Below are 18,883 nucleotides of genomic sequence, written 5' to 3'. Positions count from 1 at the left end.
TATTTCCCCACCAATATTCACACCGGCTGTTACACTCTGTAAGCAGCAGTAATCCCATCTATTGGAGTTGCGGAGTTGAGTGGCAGCATAAGAGATAAGGAATAACGCAACAAACAATGAGCTATCGATATTGGAGGCCTTCACATTTAGTTTCACTTCGACTTTGAAACACCACTCGTATTATAGTCCATACGGTAAACCTGAATAAAACACAAATGATCGGAAATTGCAGTACTCTTCAATAGCACCAGTAACATAGGTATTCAGAAAATTAATTTCAGACGCCTTCCCCCTTCCCTTCATCCGGGGTGAATAAAATTGTTTGTAACTTAGACTGTAGTATCTTATTCCCCGACTCTATATACCAATTTTCATTAAATCCTATTTACTCATTTTCTTGTGGCTCGGCATTGATATGGACTTAGCAATAAAAATACAAATTCATGAATATCTGTTATCGTAGCCGGTACGTTAAAAATGTATAAGACATAAATGATCAAAAATTTAATTCTATATAACTTTAGTTATGTAGCATTTATCGACAGGACCAATAATAACAATGAGTTTCATTTTAGGCCTTTTCCTAAACTACCATTTCACTCCCCATGAATTAAATGATTTATAGCCTAGATTGTAGTGGTTCATTCCCCGACTTTACAGACCAATTTTCATTGGAGCCTCTTCAGCCAATTTCTCGTGATGTGTGTACAGGCAGGCAGGCAGGCAGGCAGGCAGGCAGGCAGGCAGAGAGAAATTACGGAAAAGTAAAAAGTGCATTTCATTGTTACTGTGGACATGACCGATATAGAAATACCATTCATTTTGAATTCTGAGCAATGTACAGACAAAACTCTATAATTTTATATACACAGATTTAAAATACTCCTTGCAAACCAATGCAACAGAACAAATCTTTCAAAAGCTGTTCACTAGTGTATTAGCATTTTTCTATCATCGCACAACCTTATTTCTGGACATATAAAAGATCTTGGATAGCAGGCTTGATTGCTTTTGTAATTTTTAAATCCATCAAAAGGATTAACAGTGTCTTCAAGAAAAGTTTGTTACAAATTCCTTTTAAGTGAATGGTTTTTAACCTCTAAACTATAAAATTGCTTAACTGAAGGACACTGATCTAGCATGTCTTGTTGAGTTGCTTCATTTGATTTAAGTTCTTTGACCTTGAGTTCACTAACTTCACTTCAGGTGGAATATCAACATCGTATTTACTATAATGATCACTACAATAACATCCCCAATTTCCCGTTTTTGGCAACGAATAATTAAGCGCTTGTCTTGTACCACAGGAAAGAAAAAGCTCAATTTTCCATCCATAATGAAAATGACAGGTTTAGGTCTTCTCTCGCATTCAGGTTCAGTGCATTTAAATAAAAAAAATCATAATTCACTATAACACACTAAAATCAGTGCGCACAAATCACATGAACAGAACCACACCAAACTTACCGTAGTTTATTATTTTTGTGTATATTCAGAGATAGTCATTTAAATTACTTGTTGCACAAGGCAATAGGCACAAAACAAAATGACATTCTCTCACTCACGCATCTATTGCACTACTGGAGAAGTTCTGTTCACATGGAAATACACATTGGCCAAAATTTGTCAACTTGTAACTCAAATAAGGTATAAGCGATTGACCAGTGGATCGTGATCAACACATTGGACATTACGGCTCTATAGTAACTAACATATAGCACGGCAGCGTCTACCCAGCCACTACTTATCCATCATTCATAAACTTTGAGCCATTTACGCCCATTAACCCGGGCTTCTAGTACTCTGAACAATGCTTCTTACACTTAAAACATTAATAAACCATAAACATTAATAAACCATTTCATCATTTGTAGCAATATACCCTAATATCATTACTAACACTTACCTCTGCCTCTTTTGAAGGGTCGTCGTGAGGAGTTCCTATAAACACGACTCTGACCCCGTCGAAATCTGAATGAATCACTAAGGTCACTACGATTGAGGGATGTCAAGCTCAAGCTTCGACCTGTAATAATAATAATAATAATAATAATAATAATAATAATACTCTGAAAAATGTTTAAAAAGTAGTTAGTGGTGCATAAACAAAATAATAATAATAATAATAATAATAATAATAATAATACAGACTTCTCAATCTTACACAAGTACAGGGAAGGGACCTGAAATAATTTACGATAGTTTTAATCTCATCAACGTCCAAAATGCCCATCACAGCAGTAGCCTTAAACAGCAAATTAGGGCAAACAGAGAAAGGACAGCGTTGAATTTCAATATGTAACTCAAAGGAAACAAGGCAAAATCACACACGTTACAGGCATCTTAACGCATAAGAAAGATTCAGATATTAAAGGGTCATTAATACTGTTGGTATGAAAGTGACAGTACTATGTAATACACTGCTATATAAAAACCTAACAAAAACTGAATACAATCAACGTAATCTCAAGATTACATAATGTTCTGCTCTTCTCAGACCTTTTTCACATTAGGGCACTTGCTTACCACCTATTTTGACTAAAGTGTTACAGTGAATAAATATATTCAAACCAAACCCCATGGCAGTACAGCCCTTGAAGGGCCTTGGCCTACCAAGGAACCACTGCTCAGTCCGAAGGCCTGCAGATTACAAGGTATCGTGTGGTCAGCACGATGAATCCTCTCGGCCGTTATTCTTGGCTTTATAGACCGAGGCCCCTATCTCACCATCGGATAGCTCCTCAATTCTAATCACGTAGGCTGAGTGGACCTCGAACCAGCCCTCATGTCCAGGTAAAACTCCATGACCTGGCCGGGAATCGAACCTGGGGCTTCCTGGTAGAGGCAAGCACACTACCCCCCACACCACGGGGCCACTGCCTTAGATTTCATGCATCAAAATAATCTTTAAAATGTTACACAACGCTTAGTGAATAATATACAAATGTGACAAATATTCAAAGCTTTTAAAAACATTTTAAAAGATGCTCTTTTGTTTTACGTTGCACCGACAGAGATAGGTCTTATGGTGATGACGGGATAGGAAAGAGCTAGGAGGGGGGAAGGAAGCGGCCGTGGCCTTAATTAGGGCGTGAAAATGGTAAACCACGGAAAATCACCTTCAGGGCTGCCAACAGGGGGGTTCAAACCCACTATTTCCCGAATACTGTATACTGGCTGCACTTAACCGACTGCAGCTACTGAGCACGGTATGTTTTTTAGTTTTTAGTGCTATGCCATTTTTTTTTCATGATTCTTCAATTGCTATATCAGAGACGCTAGGTGTTGAAATCTTGTCCTACGTGTCTTCTTTATTGTGTTCTAAGTCAATTACAAGATGCCATGTTTGAATACCCTCAAATAATAATATCCTCAGCTGGGATCAATCTTGGTCTCTTTGGAACAGAAGGGCAAAGACTGACACTGATACTGAAATTGGTTAAAAGCAATTACATAAAAAAAAATTGGCCTTCATTCTAAAAATGAAAGGTACCGAATTCAATCTGATGCATAAGAAAAATTTATTTTTCCTATTTTTTTATTTAGCTTTGTTCAACTATGAAGATATATTTCAGATATTATCACCACATATAATTATGCCATTCTACATGCAAGCTCCTGATAATGAATGGAATGTTTCTGTAAACCTCAATTACAGCTAACATGTTTTATGTCTATAATTCTTACTATGTTACAAAATTTTAAAGTTAACCATCACCTACATGGTCTCTCTTCTTTTCCTCCAGTCCATAGCCTTCTAGGTAATCTGCCGACAGTCCAAAAATTACAGAACTAGCACAGGAAGAAACCTCCACATCGACCACGTTCACCAGACCTTTCACCAATCAACAACCATGCCAGTTCATTCAATAGTAATTTGACGTACTACAATTTGTTATATTTCTATCTGATAAAAAGAAAAGTTACAGAATATACATTTCAACTACTGCAATCTTGCATATGGCACAATTGACCTCTTTTATTGAACAGGACCTATATGCAATATGGTACACAGTTATTTAATAATAATGTTATTTGCTTTATGTCCCACTAACTCCTTTTACAATTTTCGGAGACGCCGAGGTGCCGGAATTTAGACCTGCAGGAGTCCTTTTACGTGCCAGTAAATCTAATGACACAAGACAGACGTACTTGAGCACCTTCAAATACCACCAGACTGAGCCAGGATCGAACCTGCCAAGTTGGGGTCAAAAGGCCAGCGACTCAACCGTCTGAGCCACTCAGCCCAGCACACAGTTATTTAGGCATACCGTCATTTAAACATAAGAAAATTACTTTTTGGCTGAAAATATTTCTGACGTGCAGTATTTGAACATTATGTGTTTATACCATTATTGAATGCTCTTTATATAACATAAGGCAGTAACTTTTATGATCACATTTTCATTACTATGTCACTATTTTTGCAAAAACCCTTGTGCAAGCGGCTTCCTGTTTTGTGTATATAAAACCGTAAAAAGAAGGAATTTGGTATGCCTTACAAAAAACATGCATGGTAAATACAATACTTGTGCCATAATTAATGGGTACACACTGGAAGTTCCACCCAAGAACCATGTACTTGAATGACCTAAACATCAAAGGTAATTAGTTTTTACATATAAAATTACTTTTGTTGCAGCTGGATCTCTCAAAATTTTATACTGTTAGAAATTGTTCTGCTCTCAAAGATCCTTGTGTGATTTCATTTAACCCTGCACAAGATTCAGAATTTGGTGGAAGGGCCACCTAACGTTACACATTCACTGGACGAGCTAAACAGGACTATCCATGTGAAAGAACTCCTTCCAGTAATTTAGCTAAGCTTTCCCTTATACCGTAATTCTGGACTGAGATAATTCACGGTACTCTGCAGTGAATCTCTAACTACACAAACTTTATTTGCAAACAAGCACCTGGCCAGATGCAAGACTATAGTTTGTTTGCTTAATTATAAGAGTCTTGATTGAGTAAGCAACAAGTGCAAATGTGATGAGTGGAGTGCGGAGCATAGAAAGCACGGTGCAATAATGTCGGGCAGTGTGGCAGAGTGAAAAGTAAAATGGAGAGAAGGGAGAAGATAAGAAGTTATGTTGTCAATAGGGGGAGTGAAAGTATATCCGGTACCTGGTCCAGTGGGTTCCATTTGATGGGTGGATTTTGAAGCGACAGAAGAGATGATTAGGGAAGTGTGCCAAGCAGAGCACATAAGGGAGTAGAGAATAATCCAAGAAATAAAGGACTTAAAGTTGTGTATTAAAGATGATGTGAGGGAATTAAAGGAGAATAAAGGAGGAATAAAGAAGAGCCAGAAATATTAATGAAGAAGGTAAGAAGTTTAGAGCAAGAACTAATGGAAGTGAAATGGTTAGAAGTGAGTGGTAATCAAGAATTTAGGAGGAAAAATATCTTTTTATCTATGATGCGCAAGAACGGGGGATAGCAAAGTGGAACTCTTGTACAAAGTGGTATAAGTGGTGCAAAATAGAATGAAGATAACTGTAGGGGAGTGGATAATGATGATAAGTATTGGATTGGGAAAGTGAAGGGAAGTAGGCCCATCAGAGTGAAGTTAATATCTACCCTGATGGCGGACATTGTGATAAGGAACACTAGCAACCTGAAAGGAAAGTGTGGATAAAAAGAGATATGAGCAGTGAAGCCATTAAAGAGCAATGAATCCTAAGCAGGCATTTCAGGGAGTCGAGAAAGCAAGGACTTAAGAGCATATGTTAGAGAACAGCAGCTGGTAGTCGTGGATGGAAGATGGTCACGTTCATGAACGGTGGGAGAGCTAAAGGAAATTGATGAACGTCAACGTCAGCAGAATGCGGCCCAGACGGTAGGGGAAGAAGCAAGGAAGGTCACGACAAGGGAAGATAGCGATGGTGTGTTGGAGAGTGATGTTACGGGAATGAGCGAAGTCCAGCACACCTCAACGTAGGGAAGTGGAGAACTGCTGAATGAGGAGCACGTGGAGCCAGTGATGATAACTATGGAGGTCAGCATGGGGGCGTGTGATGGAGTGATCGTGGAGTACTGTTTTTCTTTTTTTTCATTTCATAACATTCAAATTTTATTCAGAAGAAAATACGTGAATCAATGGGTAGGAGAAGAAAAGCTTATAAGACCTGTGGGGAAAGAAAAACAAGGTTCAGGAGGAGAAAGAGTGTAGAAATGGCAAAATAAAAAGGTGAAATCAGGAGAAAAAGATGAAATGAAAATGACAAATACAATAAGAGGGAAACAAGAATAGGGACAGAGCAGAAAAGAAGAAAGTGGGTGAAAATAACTAGTATGGGTAGGCACGTTTTGCAAATATATAAGGGGTAATAAGTTTGATAATGAAGCAGTAGTGGAGATGTTAGATAGTTTTGATATTGTTGCTCTTTTGGGGATTTGGCTATCAGTAGGGAGAGCCTTAGTACGGAAGGGGATTGTAGTAAGGAATACAGTGAAAAGAAAACGGGATGAGTAGAAATCGAGGAGAAATATCGCTATTAATAAAAGAAGAGATGAACAAGTTAGTAGAAGAAATAATGAATGAGATTGAATATGATGTTTGGATAAGGTTTAAAATGGGAGGGGGTGAAGTAAAGTAGGTCTGGCTTTTCCATGCCTGCCAACTTTCCAAATGACCTATCGGTACAATCCCTGTACGTCAAAATATGTCGGAATCCAATGCTAAAAAATGTGGTAAAACGCAACAAAATTCATGTACTTCACGAACTCCATTGTCGACAGCCCTGAAGATGGTTTTCCGTGGTCTCCAATTTTCACACCAGGAAAATACTGGGGCTGTAACGTAATTAACGTAGGGGCTGCTTCCTTCCCACTCCTAGCCCTTTCGTATCCCATCATCGCCATGAGTCCTATCTGTGTCGGCGTGATGTAGAACAAATTAAAAAAAACTCTGTATACAGCAGTAATCCCATCTATCGGAGATGAATGGCAACGGAGACACAAAGCAAATCACAACAAACAATGGTCAATGTAATGTTATTGTTGATCAATGTTATGAGCTTTCTGTAATGTAGGCCCTCGCATGCAGTTTTCTTTCGACTCTGTAATATAAGGCCGTCTTGTAAAATTAATTATAGCATAGACTGAAGTTCCTTATTTGCCGACTTTACATACCGATTTTAATTCAATTATGTTCACCCAGTTTCTCGTGACGGCGCTGATATGATCTTGGCAATAAAAATCCACATTCATGAATATGTCCGTTATCATAGCCGGTACGGTCAAAATATATAAGACAAATTATTGGAAATTTAATAATATGTAACTTTCTTTATATAGTAATTGTCAATACGATCACTAATGACACAAATATTCGAGAATTAAATTTTGGGCCTACCTCTAAACTACCATTTCGCTCAGCGTGAATAAAGTTATTTATGGCCATGATTGTAGCGACTTATTCTCCAACTTTGCATACCGATTTTATTTACGATGGGACAACTAATAATAAATATTTGAGAATAAAATTTTAGGCCTTCGCCTAAACTACCATTTCTCTCAGTGTGAATAAGATTATTTATGGCGTAGATTGTAGCAACTTATTCGCCGACATTGCATACTTATTTTAATTAAGATAGGACCACTAATAAATATTTCAGAGTTAAATTTTAGGCCTTCCCCTAAACTACCACTTCTCTCACCGTGAAAAAGATTATTTATGGCCTAGATTGTAGCGACTTATTCCCGAACTTTACATACCGATTTTCATTAAATTCTCTTCAGCCGTTTTCTCGTGATGCGTGTACATACATACAGAGAGAAATTACGGAAAATTAAAAAATGCATTTCCTTGTTACTATGGATATGACTGACACAGAAATACCATTCTTTTTAAATTTTGAGCAATGTACAAACAAAACTCATATATAGATGACACAAAAACATAGTCCTCCGCGGAAACCTTCCAAACAAGTCCGAGCTGCAAGGGCCACTTGGAAGAGATGAAAAACACGAGTCTTAGCGAATGTTTTAAATAATGTGGTTCAATTGGAAGACTCCAAAGAAATATTTAACAGACTGTTAGGTGAAAGCACTGCCCATCAAGTCGACGCAAGTAGGTAACTACACTATTGTTGCAATTTATAAGCGTAAGTTATTTAATTAACAAACCGGTAAAATAAATGCTAAAAAGCACTCATTTGAACTTACTACCTCTGATGTATGAGGCACGAACGGCATCTTCAAGCTAGATTACAGAATGGGACGGGATTAGTTATCTCATCTTCAGCTAGCTCCAGTACCTAATACGAAAGAATATCTTGACCGGTTATGACATTTACATTACACTATTACAAATTAAAATTGCATAGAGGATCTATTTGAAAGGACCTGCAATTACTTTCAGTAGATTACCTACTTAACCTACTTTTTAAAGCGCATTTGGTTTTTGTATGTTTCTTATTTTTCTTCCTTCTCTTTTTATGAACCATATAACTCTAGTCAGTCCATTATGCAAGTCTCTTCCAACGGAACGTTCGTCTCTTGTTCATATGCTCCTATCTCCGTGCTCTTTCTTGTGTTTAATATATTAATGTTGTGATTTTCTTTTCGTTTAATTTTATCCTATCTGTGGTGTCTTCTGGTGTAAAGTCTTTTTTTTTTCAGATCCTCTACTATTTCTGTGATCCATCTGCATCCTGTCGCGATATTTTTTAAAAGTTGCTTCAGAAGTCTCTAATTCAGCATTCTCAATGTGTGTCCAAATTTTTTTAAAGTTGATTTATGTTGCACCAACACAAATAGGTCTTATGATGATGGGACAGGAAAAGGCTTGGATTGGGAAAGAAGCGACCGTGGCCTTAATTAAGGTACAGCCTCGGCATTAGCCTGGTGTGAAAATGGGGAAAAAACTGAAACCATCTTCAGGGCTGCCGACAGAGATGTTCGAACCTACTAATCTCCCGAATGCAAGATCACAGCTGCGTGCCGCTAACCGCACGGCCAACTCGTTCCGTCATTACGTATCCAAAGAATCAGTCTCCTTTTTTACATGGTATCACTAAACGAAGCGATGTGGATAGGACGGCTGCGATCGATGCGTCATCTTGTGATGAACTTTTCTGGTCTTCTGCCGTGTAATGGCGGAAAGGGGTGTCCCTTTGAAAGCTGTTTTCTTAATTTAAACAAAAAAATTGGCCTAAATTATGTATGGTAATAAAATTTTATTAAAACCATGTTCGGAACACTTGATTAAAAAAAAAAAAAATATTGCTTACAAGCCTACCTTCTTTTTAATTAGTGAATATATTTTGTGTGAGGGAAGGAGATTAGGTAAATGGCATACAACTAATGTTACTTTCTTTGTACGAATAGAATACTGTATTTAATAACATTAATTGAAATCGGCAAACTGTACAGAAAAACGTCGATGTACGCTGTATGTATAACATTTAATAAAATTTATTAAAACAAGAACAATGTAGGGCCTACAGAAACACGTCCATGTAAGCTAGATGTACAGTATTGTATAATACAGTCATTGAAATAAATAAATAAATAAATAAATAAATAAATAAATAAATAAATAAATAAATAAATAAATAAATAAATAAATAAGTGTGTGGCCTCCGGAGAGGCCTGGTGTAGGTATTTTGATTTGACGCCTGATAGGCGACCTGCGTGTCTGTGAGAATGGAGCCCTACCATCGGAATTAACCAATGAAGGTTGAAGTCCCCAAACTGGCCGGGAATCGAACCCGGGACCCCTTGGACCTCAGGCCAGCATGCTAACCATTTAACCATGGAGCCGAAATTCATTGAAATCAGCACACTGCGCAGAAACACGTCATTTTAAGCTAGATGTACAGTGTTTAATAACATTCATTGAAATAATCACACTGCATGAATATACTCCCTGTGGGCGGGGGCGGTAGAATGAACAAGCATGGTATCTCCTGCCCGTCATGTTCGGAACACTTGATTTAAAAAAATATATTGCTTATAGGCCTACCTTTCTTTTAATTACTGCATATATTTTGTGAGGGAAGGAGATTAGGTAAATGGCATACAACTAATGTTACATTCCTTGTACCAATAGAATATTTAAGAACATTCATTGAAATCAGCATACTGTACACAAAAACGGCACTAGTGATAGGGCACTAAAATGGGCACCAGTGGCTCTTAACTTCTGAAGTGTTAGTTGGCAAGCGCGGGCCCCTTAGCCAAATACTCGCATTGCTTCCACCCACTTGCACCAGGCTCCTCACTTTCATCTATCAACTTTATTTTCTTTACAAGTTTCTTTAAGTTGCACGGACACAGATAGGTCTTATGGCCATGATGAGATAGGAAAGGTCTAGAAGCGGGAAGAAAGCAACCGTGGCCTTAAGGTAAATTTGCTGGGTGTGAAAATGGAAAACCACGGAAAACCATCTTAAGGGCTACCGACAGTGGTTTCGAACCCTCTATCTCCCGAATAATGAATACTGGCCATACTTAAGCGACTGCAGCTACTGAACTTGGTCTCTATAATATCTGACCTCCCTTGGTCAACTCTTGTTCTTTTCCAACCCGGATGTTATTTTGTTCATGAACCTAAGGAATCTTCCACATTTACGCCCTTCGTGACTTGTCTTTCTTTTGATGATACCTTCATTTTTCGAAGTGTCAGATCCTTTCTGTTGTTTCCCTTTGTTTAGTGTTAATAGAGGATTGTTGCCTAGTTGTACTTCCTCTTAAAACAATAATCACAACCATCACCTGTGCAGAGAAATGCCACTGTAGGTTGTATGTACAGTATTGAGTAACATCCATTATACTGAAAATGTCAATCTAGGTTACATGTACAGTCACTGAAATGAAATGGCATATGGGCTTTAGTGCCGGGAATGTCTGAGGACATGTTCGGCTCGCCAGGCGCAGGTCTTCTGATTTGACACCTGTAGGCGACCTGTGCATCCTGATGAGAATGACTTAAAATTCCCCGGCCCTGCCGGGAATCAAACCCGGGACTCCTTTGACCAAAGGCCAGCACCTAACCATTTAGCCATGGAGCCAGACAACATTCATTGAAATCAATACATTAATTGAAATCACCACAGGGCCGATGATCTTACATGTTATGCAATAAGCATCACTATCAGAAATCACCACACTGTATAGGAAATTGTCAATGTAGTCTATTTGTACAGTATTTAATAACACTCATCGATATCAACACATTAATTGAAATTGCCACACTGTACAGGAAGTTGTCAATGTAGTCTATCACAAGTGAGTGGAAGCAATGCCAGGATTCGGCTAAGGGGCCCGTGGTCGCCAACCCACACTTCCAAGATAAGAGCCACAAGCACCCATTTTTTCTTTTTTTTGCTAGTTGCTTTACGTCGCACCGACACAGATCTTATGGCGACAATGGGACAGGAAAGGCCTATGGGAAGGAAGCAGCTGTGGCCTTAATTAAGGTATGGGTTTGCCTGGTGTGAAAATGGGAAACCATAGAAAACCATCTTCAGGGCTGCCAACAGTTGGGGTTGAACTCACTATCTCCCAGATGCGAGCTCACAGCTGCTCGCTCCTAACCGCACGGCGGCAACTCGCCCGGGGGCACCCATTTTAGCAGCCTCTTACGACAGGCAGCAGATACCGTGCGTTTTCATTGTATCAACCCCACCCACAGGAGGTATTTTCCTGCAGTGTGATTATTTCAATGAATGTTATTAAACACTGTACATCTATCTTAAAATGACGTTTTTCTGTACAGTATGCAGATTTCAATGAATGTTATGAAATATTATATTGGTACAAAGAAAGTCAGAAAGTAATTCTCCTAACCTCACACAAAATATATGCACTAATTAAAAAGAAAGTAGGCCTATAAACAATATATTTTGTACGATCTAGCCTTCTGAACATGATTTAAGAAAATTTTATTACTGTACATAATTAGACCAATTTTGTTGTATAGATTAAGGAAATACAGTATGTGATTATATGCCTTTATCACGGTGAGTTTTAAAAGAACACAGCTGGAAAACAGCTGTTCAAAGACAAGCCCCTATCCGCCATTACACAGCAGAAGACAAGAACAGTTCACCGCAAGATGTCGTGTCAATCGCAGCCATTCTGTCCACACCGCTTCGTGTACCAGTAATGGGTTTTTATGTGTAGGTTGGTGCTTGTTACTTTTCCGAGGTATTTGAATTTGGTTACAAGTTTAATTTCATTACAATTGATGGTTATTTCTTTTAATGATTTTGGTTTTAGTGGCATAATTTCTGTCCTTTAGATTTCAATATTTTATTTCCGATTGTGTAATTTCAGATATGAAGAAGACCAAAATTATTCAATGAATTTCTCAAGTGATACAGTAACTGATACAGACGATAACAATGAGCCTAATTGTGGTTTACCAGTGCTAATAGTTGAAAGAAGTACAGAAACTAACTGCCTCCATGAGAGCCGACACATCGCTGATATTGGTCACGTTATGAAACAACGAAGTAGTAGAGAGCCATTCGAAACATTGTTCCAGGGGAAAATACAAATACAAGAAAGAAATAAGAAATGGGTTATTTTGTACATGGATTTATTACTGTGATAATTGTGAAAACGAGTATGCTATAACTTCAGAGCCTCTTGATTGAAAAACAGACGTGAACAATGCTCTGGTGTTGGGAGCCATGGCAGTGGGCATCAGATTTTCTCAAGTCGAGGAAATGTGCAGTTTTGGATATACTAATCATGGGCCGCAAGAAATACATAAACCATAAAATAAGAGTTGGCAATGTAAGTATTGTATGTCGATCTATATTTTCTAATATAATATATATTATCAATTCCCAATTAGATATTTAAGTAAACTAAAAATGTATTAACATTTAGTGATACAATATATTTAAATTCAATATTTAATATATCTTTAGAAATACACAAAAATAAATTATGCAAAGAAAACCTCTTCAAACATTTTCATATTGAGACTATTTTGAACATTCTCTTCGAGACGTATTTAACATTTATAAACACAAATACATTATTCTTTCAAAAGTTCTCTGCTTCTTTTAGAAGGTTTGGGAAGAAACTCTCATATGCAAAATGAAGACTAATGTGGAAGAAGCAAGACGTATAGCCATTGAAATGAACAGCTATTTAAATGGTGTGCCATACATAACTGTTATTGGTGACGGTCGGGTGAAGAGGTCGTACGGACATGGGATGAACTTGCTGAGTGGTGGGGTAAGTTTTGTGCCAAAACTGTGGGTGAGAGGATATTTTCAGTATCATTTTTGAATTCAGGAGGCAGAAATACACACTTTGTTTGTGACGTCACCAGAAATATGCCCTTTTATGCTGAGAAGATTATCAAAATATTCCTTCCACCTGCCAAGTGATTCTCTGGGTTCAATAATTAGTTCACATGAATTACCCAAAACACAATTCATTTCCATTTTCCCTCCCTTCCAAAGATTCTTTATTACTCTCCAGAAAGGTTTCTCTAATGCTTGACCTAGCCTTTCCAGGTCATTACCAAAATCCTTCTAAGACTTCCTTTTGGATTCAACAACTATTTGTTTCGCTCTGTTTCTTTCATCCACATACAATTCCCCGGCTGTGTCAGTCCCTGTTTGGAGCCATTTCCGATACGCCTCCTTTTCACATTTGAGCTGCTCTCATTTCATCATTCCACTGAGATGTTCACTTTTTCCCATCTTTACACACAGTTCTTCATAGACATTCCCTTGCTGTTTCTACAACAGCATCCCTGTATGCCACCCACTCTCTATATCCCAAACCTGCTTACTGTTCATTATTTGGAACTTTTTGCTAACCTTATCCATGTACTTCTAATTTCCTCATTCTGGAGATTTTCTACCCTTACTTGTCTGCAGACAGATTTCGCTTTATCTTAGGCCTAGAGATACTTAGTACACTACAGATCAGATAGGGGTCTGTAACATTGAAAAAATGCCTGCAAAACCCAAACATTCCTAATAGATTTCCTGCATTTAAAGTTGGTTGAGATATAATCTATTATGGATCTGGTGCCCAACCCTCCATATGCAGCGGTGAATAGCCTTATGCTTGAAGACTGTATTTGTAACTGGTAAATACATAAGAGCACAGAAGTCCAGTAAAAGCTTCCCATTCTCATTAGCTTCCATATCTTCCCCACAATTACCAATGACTAGAGTCCGTGGTTTATAGCATTTAAAAATCAGACATTTAGCGTTTTGATTTTCAAATTTAGCGTTTTGTAGCATCTATACTTCTGACATTTAGCGTTTTATAGCAAATTTGTTAAAAGTAGGCATAATTTGCGAAATTGCACACAACAGTTGGGAGTAAAATCATACTGTTTAATCACAAATTGCTCGTCATGCAGTTTTCAATACACTATGGAAAATAAGACAAATCAGCATAAAATTACAAGAAATATAAACACACACACGAAAATGAATGTTTACAAATTTACAAACAATTTCAAAGTGAAAAATACTATTCTAAACATATTCATCTATCACAGTACAGCAGACCTACAAGGAAGAGAAATTTCAATGATGGTTGAAGTACAACATGCCAATTGTTTGAATGGTGTCCTCCTTCATTCGAGTCCGCCTATCAGTTACAATCATGTTGTACGTGCTAAAAAAACGCTCTACATCGACGCTGTTCGTAGGGGCCCAAGTGCACTGCAGTGCTGCCGAAGCAAAGGAAGGAAACTAACTTAAGTGCCATCAACATTTGAAGAGTGTCGGTGGTTTTGTCCATTCTAATGTTCTGCAGCCTCTGTTGGTGATATGCCTCGCAACCCTCAACAAACTGATCAACAGTGACACTTCTAAAAAATGGCAACTTATGCTTCAACGACACAAGTGATTTGGGTACCAGAGCACTGTTTTGCCCTGCAACTGCAGGATTAAATAAATTGCACACTTCCTTGAAAAACACATTAGTATTATCACTGACGCCCATGTGCTTCGAGAGTTTAGTTATGCATTTAAGCATACACTGCTTAAACTGCACCTTAATTTCTTCTTTCTTCGTACTGTTTCTAAAACTCTCCAGCAGGTTACTTGTTTCCAACGGAAACCATCCATCAGCACACCTCTTCAATTCTGCACAAATAGTGGTAAGATCATCCCACAGCTTGTGAGCATACGGGTAAGATGATCCCTCCAGTACTGTGAGTGCTGCATTAATTTTTACAGATATCTGTGAAACAAACTTTATCCGAACTTTCAGCAACGGAAGCATATCCTGATCTGTAAACATTTCCAACACTGAAAGGCCACTGCTATTTAGGGAATTCTCATCAAGAGAGCTAAAGAACTCTACCAGGGGTGTGAAGTACTTGTCAAGATACTGGACTGAGCGAAACCAAGAGTTCCATCGGGTGATGACAGGAGCTGGGAACAACAGTGCATTCAAATCGGGGAAATTATCTTGCAAAAAATTTAGATAGGAGTTCTTCAACTTCCTACAGTGGAGAAAAGCCATCTTAAGTTTTGAAACTAAATTGTTCAACTGTGACAGTTCCTTGAGAATACATCTCCCACAAGATGCAACTTATGTGCAAAGCACTGGAAGTGAAGAAGATGGTCCCCAATAATCGTCTGTAATGCCTGGAAACATGTACCCATGTATCTGGCAGAGTCTGACACTAAACCCAGTGCGTTTTCATAATCAATATTATAGTCTTTCAGAGCATCAATGGTGGCTCGGCTGCATGATGTCCCGTTAGCGGTATCCAAAAATGAACAGCTTGCCAAATAAACTTGTTCTGCAGTTGGCGTGATCGTTCTGAATAGAACAGCAAAGACACATCTTCCTCGGCTGTCCGACGTCTCGTCCGCGATTACTACAATGGGCTTCCCGTCCAATGCAGCATTCACCTCTGCCATTGCTGAATCTCCGCAACGTGGAACATAATCTCTGCTAAGGGTACTGACTTGAGGCAGATCTCCTGATCCTGGGACGTACCTATGGGGCCAATAACATTTCGTTAAACATGCTAATAATAATAATAATAATAATAATAATAATACATTTTAGAGGTAAGGACAAATACTTAAAGATTTGGTGTAGTGCTGGCCTAGCGAATCACTGAATGAGTTTTAAAGCTTTACCCTATAAACTTCCATTTATGTACATGGAAACAAGCTATTATTTTACATCCTAGATGGTCTATTAAATTGGAACATTTTAAAATAATGTCCATCCACGTGTGTTTGGTTTTTTGGTTGAAAATTTGAATAACCTAACCTAAAATTCCATGTGAAATCGTCATATTCGAAAACGTGCATCTACGTGGTTTTTGGTACAAAGTTTACCTAACCTAAAATTTAACAAGGCCGTATAGCAATAGTAATACTTAAAAACAACCATCCACGTGGTTCTCTTTGGAGGGAGGAATGAGGAATATAGGCTAGTTTATGAATATTGCACACTCAGATAGGCTATACCACTCAAGATGGTGTAAATGTATTAACACAAATATAAATAATGCCCAAAAATATGTCTGAAATCGACACTTACTTTTCAAGGTAGTCTCGGAAAGCAGGGTGGTCCAGCTTGTGGATGGGGATATTAGTCTGCAGGCACATCTTCACAGTATCCTCGATGAACGTTTGTTTCTCGGTTTTTGCTCGTTTTGCCTTTCCATCCATTTCTACTATTGTGGCTTGCCGCTTGATGCCACGCTGTTCACATGCTGGTTGAGATAAAAATCGCTCCTTTAGTAGCACATGGTTTTTGCTCTTGCAGTGTTTATCCAAAACATCTTTCTTCTTCCATTCAAGTCTTTGATTGCAAAGTGCAAACTGAGACACGGTCGGAAGTAAGTACGAGGAGTTGCAACAGTAGGCCTAAAACTAATCATGATCGGGGCATAGGCCTAGGTATTGAATTAAGGAATAAGTTCCAGGTCCTTGAATCAATTACCTCTAGTGAAAAAGAATGTGTAAAGATTAATAACGTTCCAGCCATTAAAAGGAAGCCTGCACTGGGGTTGAAGAAGAAAGAATGTAAGGTAGTTGTGTACGGGGAAAGCCATGATAGGAGTATTGTTGTTGAACTTGGTGATATGCTACCGGAGACTGAAGTTGTAGGTTTTGTCAAGCCAGGTGCTCTGTTCAAAGAGGTTCTTCAGTCAGATATGGGAACACTTAATGAGAATGACTACGTGGTTATTATGGCAGGGACGAATGATATTGCTAGAAATGAAGCATCAAATGTGATTTCTGGGGTGAAGAAAGCACTTTGCAAATTAAAGACCACCAATGTAATATTATGTAATGTTCCACATCGACATGATTTAATTGAATGGTCTTGTGTAAATAAGTTAGTTGATGATACAAATAGGCGGCTACAGAAAATTGTCAAATGCTTTCAAAATACAGAAATAATTGATATGAGCAATATGGATCGAGGATATTTCACAAATCATGGCATGCATCTTAGCAGAAGAGGGAAAAAGCAGCTATGTAATATAAGAAAGAAAATACAACAGACTCCAGGAACAACTATCATGAATAATGCCATACCACTGCTGTTCGATAAAGATGAGGAAGTTGCAGAACATTTGCAAGTAATGAAAGTAAGAAGAGTTGAGGTGAGTGCTACCACTAAAGAAGGATGCCTAGGAGAAGAAAATCAGCTGAAAGGGATTAATGTGATTCTACCACAATCATCAGATACAGCAATACCAGAAAGCACCGAGTACACAAGGAAAACTTGTGAGGAAACCAGTGAGATCGTCAGTAGCAGTTAGTTGGATGAACGAGGAGAGGTGTTACTGGAGAAGTTGGATGTTGGAGCACCATCAGGACGAACTGAAGGAGGGCAAGCTAAACAACCAGAAATAAGAACGTCAAGTAGGACAAGGACACGACCAGTATTACTAGAGCAGGATTTTTTAAGGTAAAAGGTAGCAATAGTTATAATCTAAAGGGAGAGCTAAATTTGTTCCACCAGAATGTTCAATCTTTAAGAAATAAAATTCTAAGTATGGAGGTTCTGTTGGCAGATAACCTACAAGGGTATGATGTTTTGTGCTTAACTGAACATTGGTTGATAGAGGATGAGATTTCAAACTTTGTATTAGAAGGTTATGCTCTTGCAAGTAAGTTTTGTAGAAAGAAAATGAAGTGTGGAGGTTCATGTATATATGTGAATAATAATATCAAATGTAAGCAGTTGGATAAATTTGAATATCTGAATGTAGAGGAGCATTTCGAGGCTAGCTTTGTTGAACTAGTGGATTATAAGTTAATACTTATATGCATTTATAGAAATCCTTCTAGTAATGTTGAAACTTTTTATAATAATATTGAAATTATTTTAGATGACCTACAGAATAAGGACAAAAATGTAATAATCATGGGCGACTTCAATGTAGATTTTTAGGGCATAGTGGTGGGCGAGATAAGCAAAGGCTAGAAATGTTGTTTTCCTTGTATGGTCTAAAGGCAGTTGTAAATCAACCAACTAGAATATCTGGGGATACAAAGTCAGCAGTAGATCAAGTTGTATTGAATGAGGAAATGTGGAACTATGAAATAGAAGTTTATGATACTGGTTTTTCAGATCATTTTGCTCAAATTGTGCATCTAAATTTTAGGGTAATAGGAAACCATAATTTAAAAAATAACAATGTAATTTACAGGGAAACTAGAATGTGTAACAAGGAAAATATTTCATATTTTAACCAGTTATTGGCCAAGGAAACTTGGGAGAGTGTATATAGAAATAACTCAACTAATGAGGCTTTCAGTGAGTTTTTGGGTTTGTTTGATTATTATTATCATCAAGTGACAATACCAGTCAAAAGGGTAATTGTAAAGAATTATAGGAATGGGTGGATTACAACAGGAATTAGAAATTCAAGTAGACGATTAAGGTTTTTAAGCAAATGTGT

General features: G+C 37.9%; 1 protein-coding gene across 2 annotated transcripts in view; it reads right to left on the bottom strand.

Annotated features, from left to right (window-relative positions):
* The window catches only part of LOC136857811 (chromatin target of PRMT1 protein), a 253,971-nt gene that overhangs the window by 79,959 nt on the left and 155,129 nt on the right, over positions 1–18,883 (bottom strand). For both annotated transcript variants that reach the window (XM_067136755.2, XM_067136756.2), the window contains exon 5: positions 1,907–2,026. In XM_067136755.2, coding sequence (XP_066992856.1) covers positions 1,907–2,026 — 120 coding nt within the window. The remainder of the gene's footprint in view (positions 1–1,906; positions 2,027–18,883) is intronic.

Source organism: Anabrus simplex, chromosome 1 (assembly GCF_040414725.1).
Source record: "Anabrus simplex isolate iqAnaSimp1 chromosome 1, ASM4041472v1, whole genome shotgun sequence".
In the NCBI taxonomy this organism is placed as follows: domain Eukaryota; kingdom Metazoa; phylum Arthropoda; class Insecta; order Orthoptera; family Tettigoniidae; genus Anabrus; species Anabrus simplex.
The sequence above is the reverse complement of the archived record's forward strand: the minus strand, read 5'-3'. Positions and strand labels throughout refer to the sequence as shown.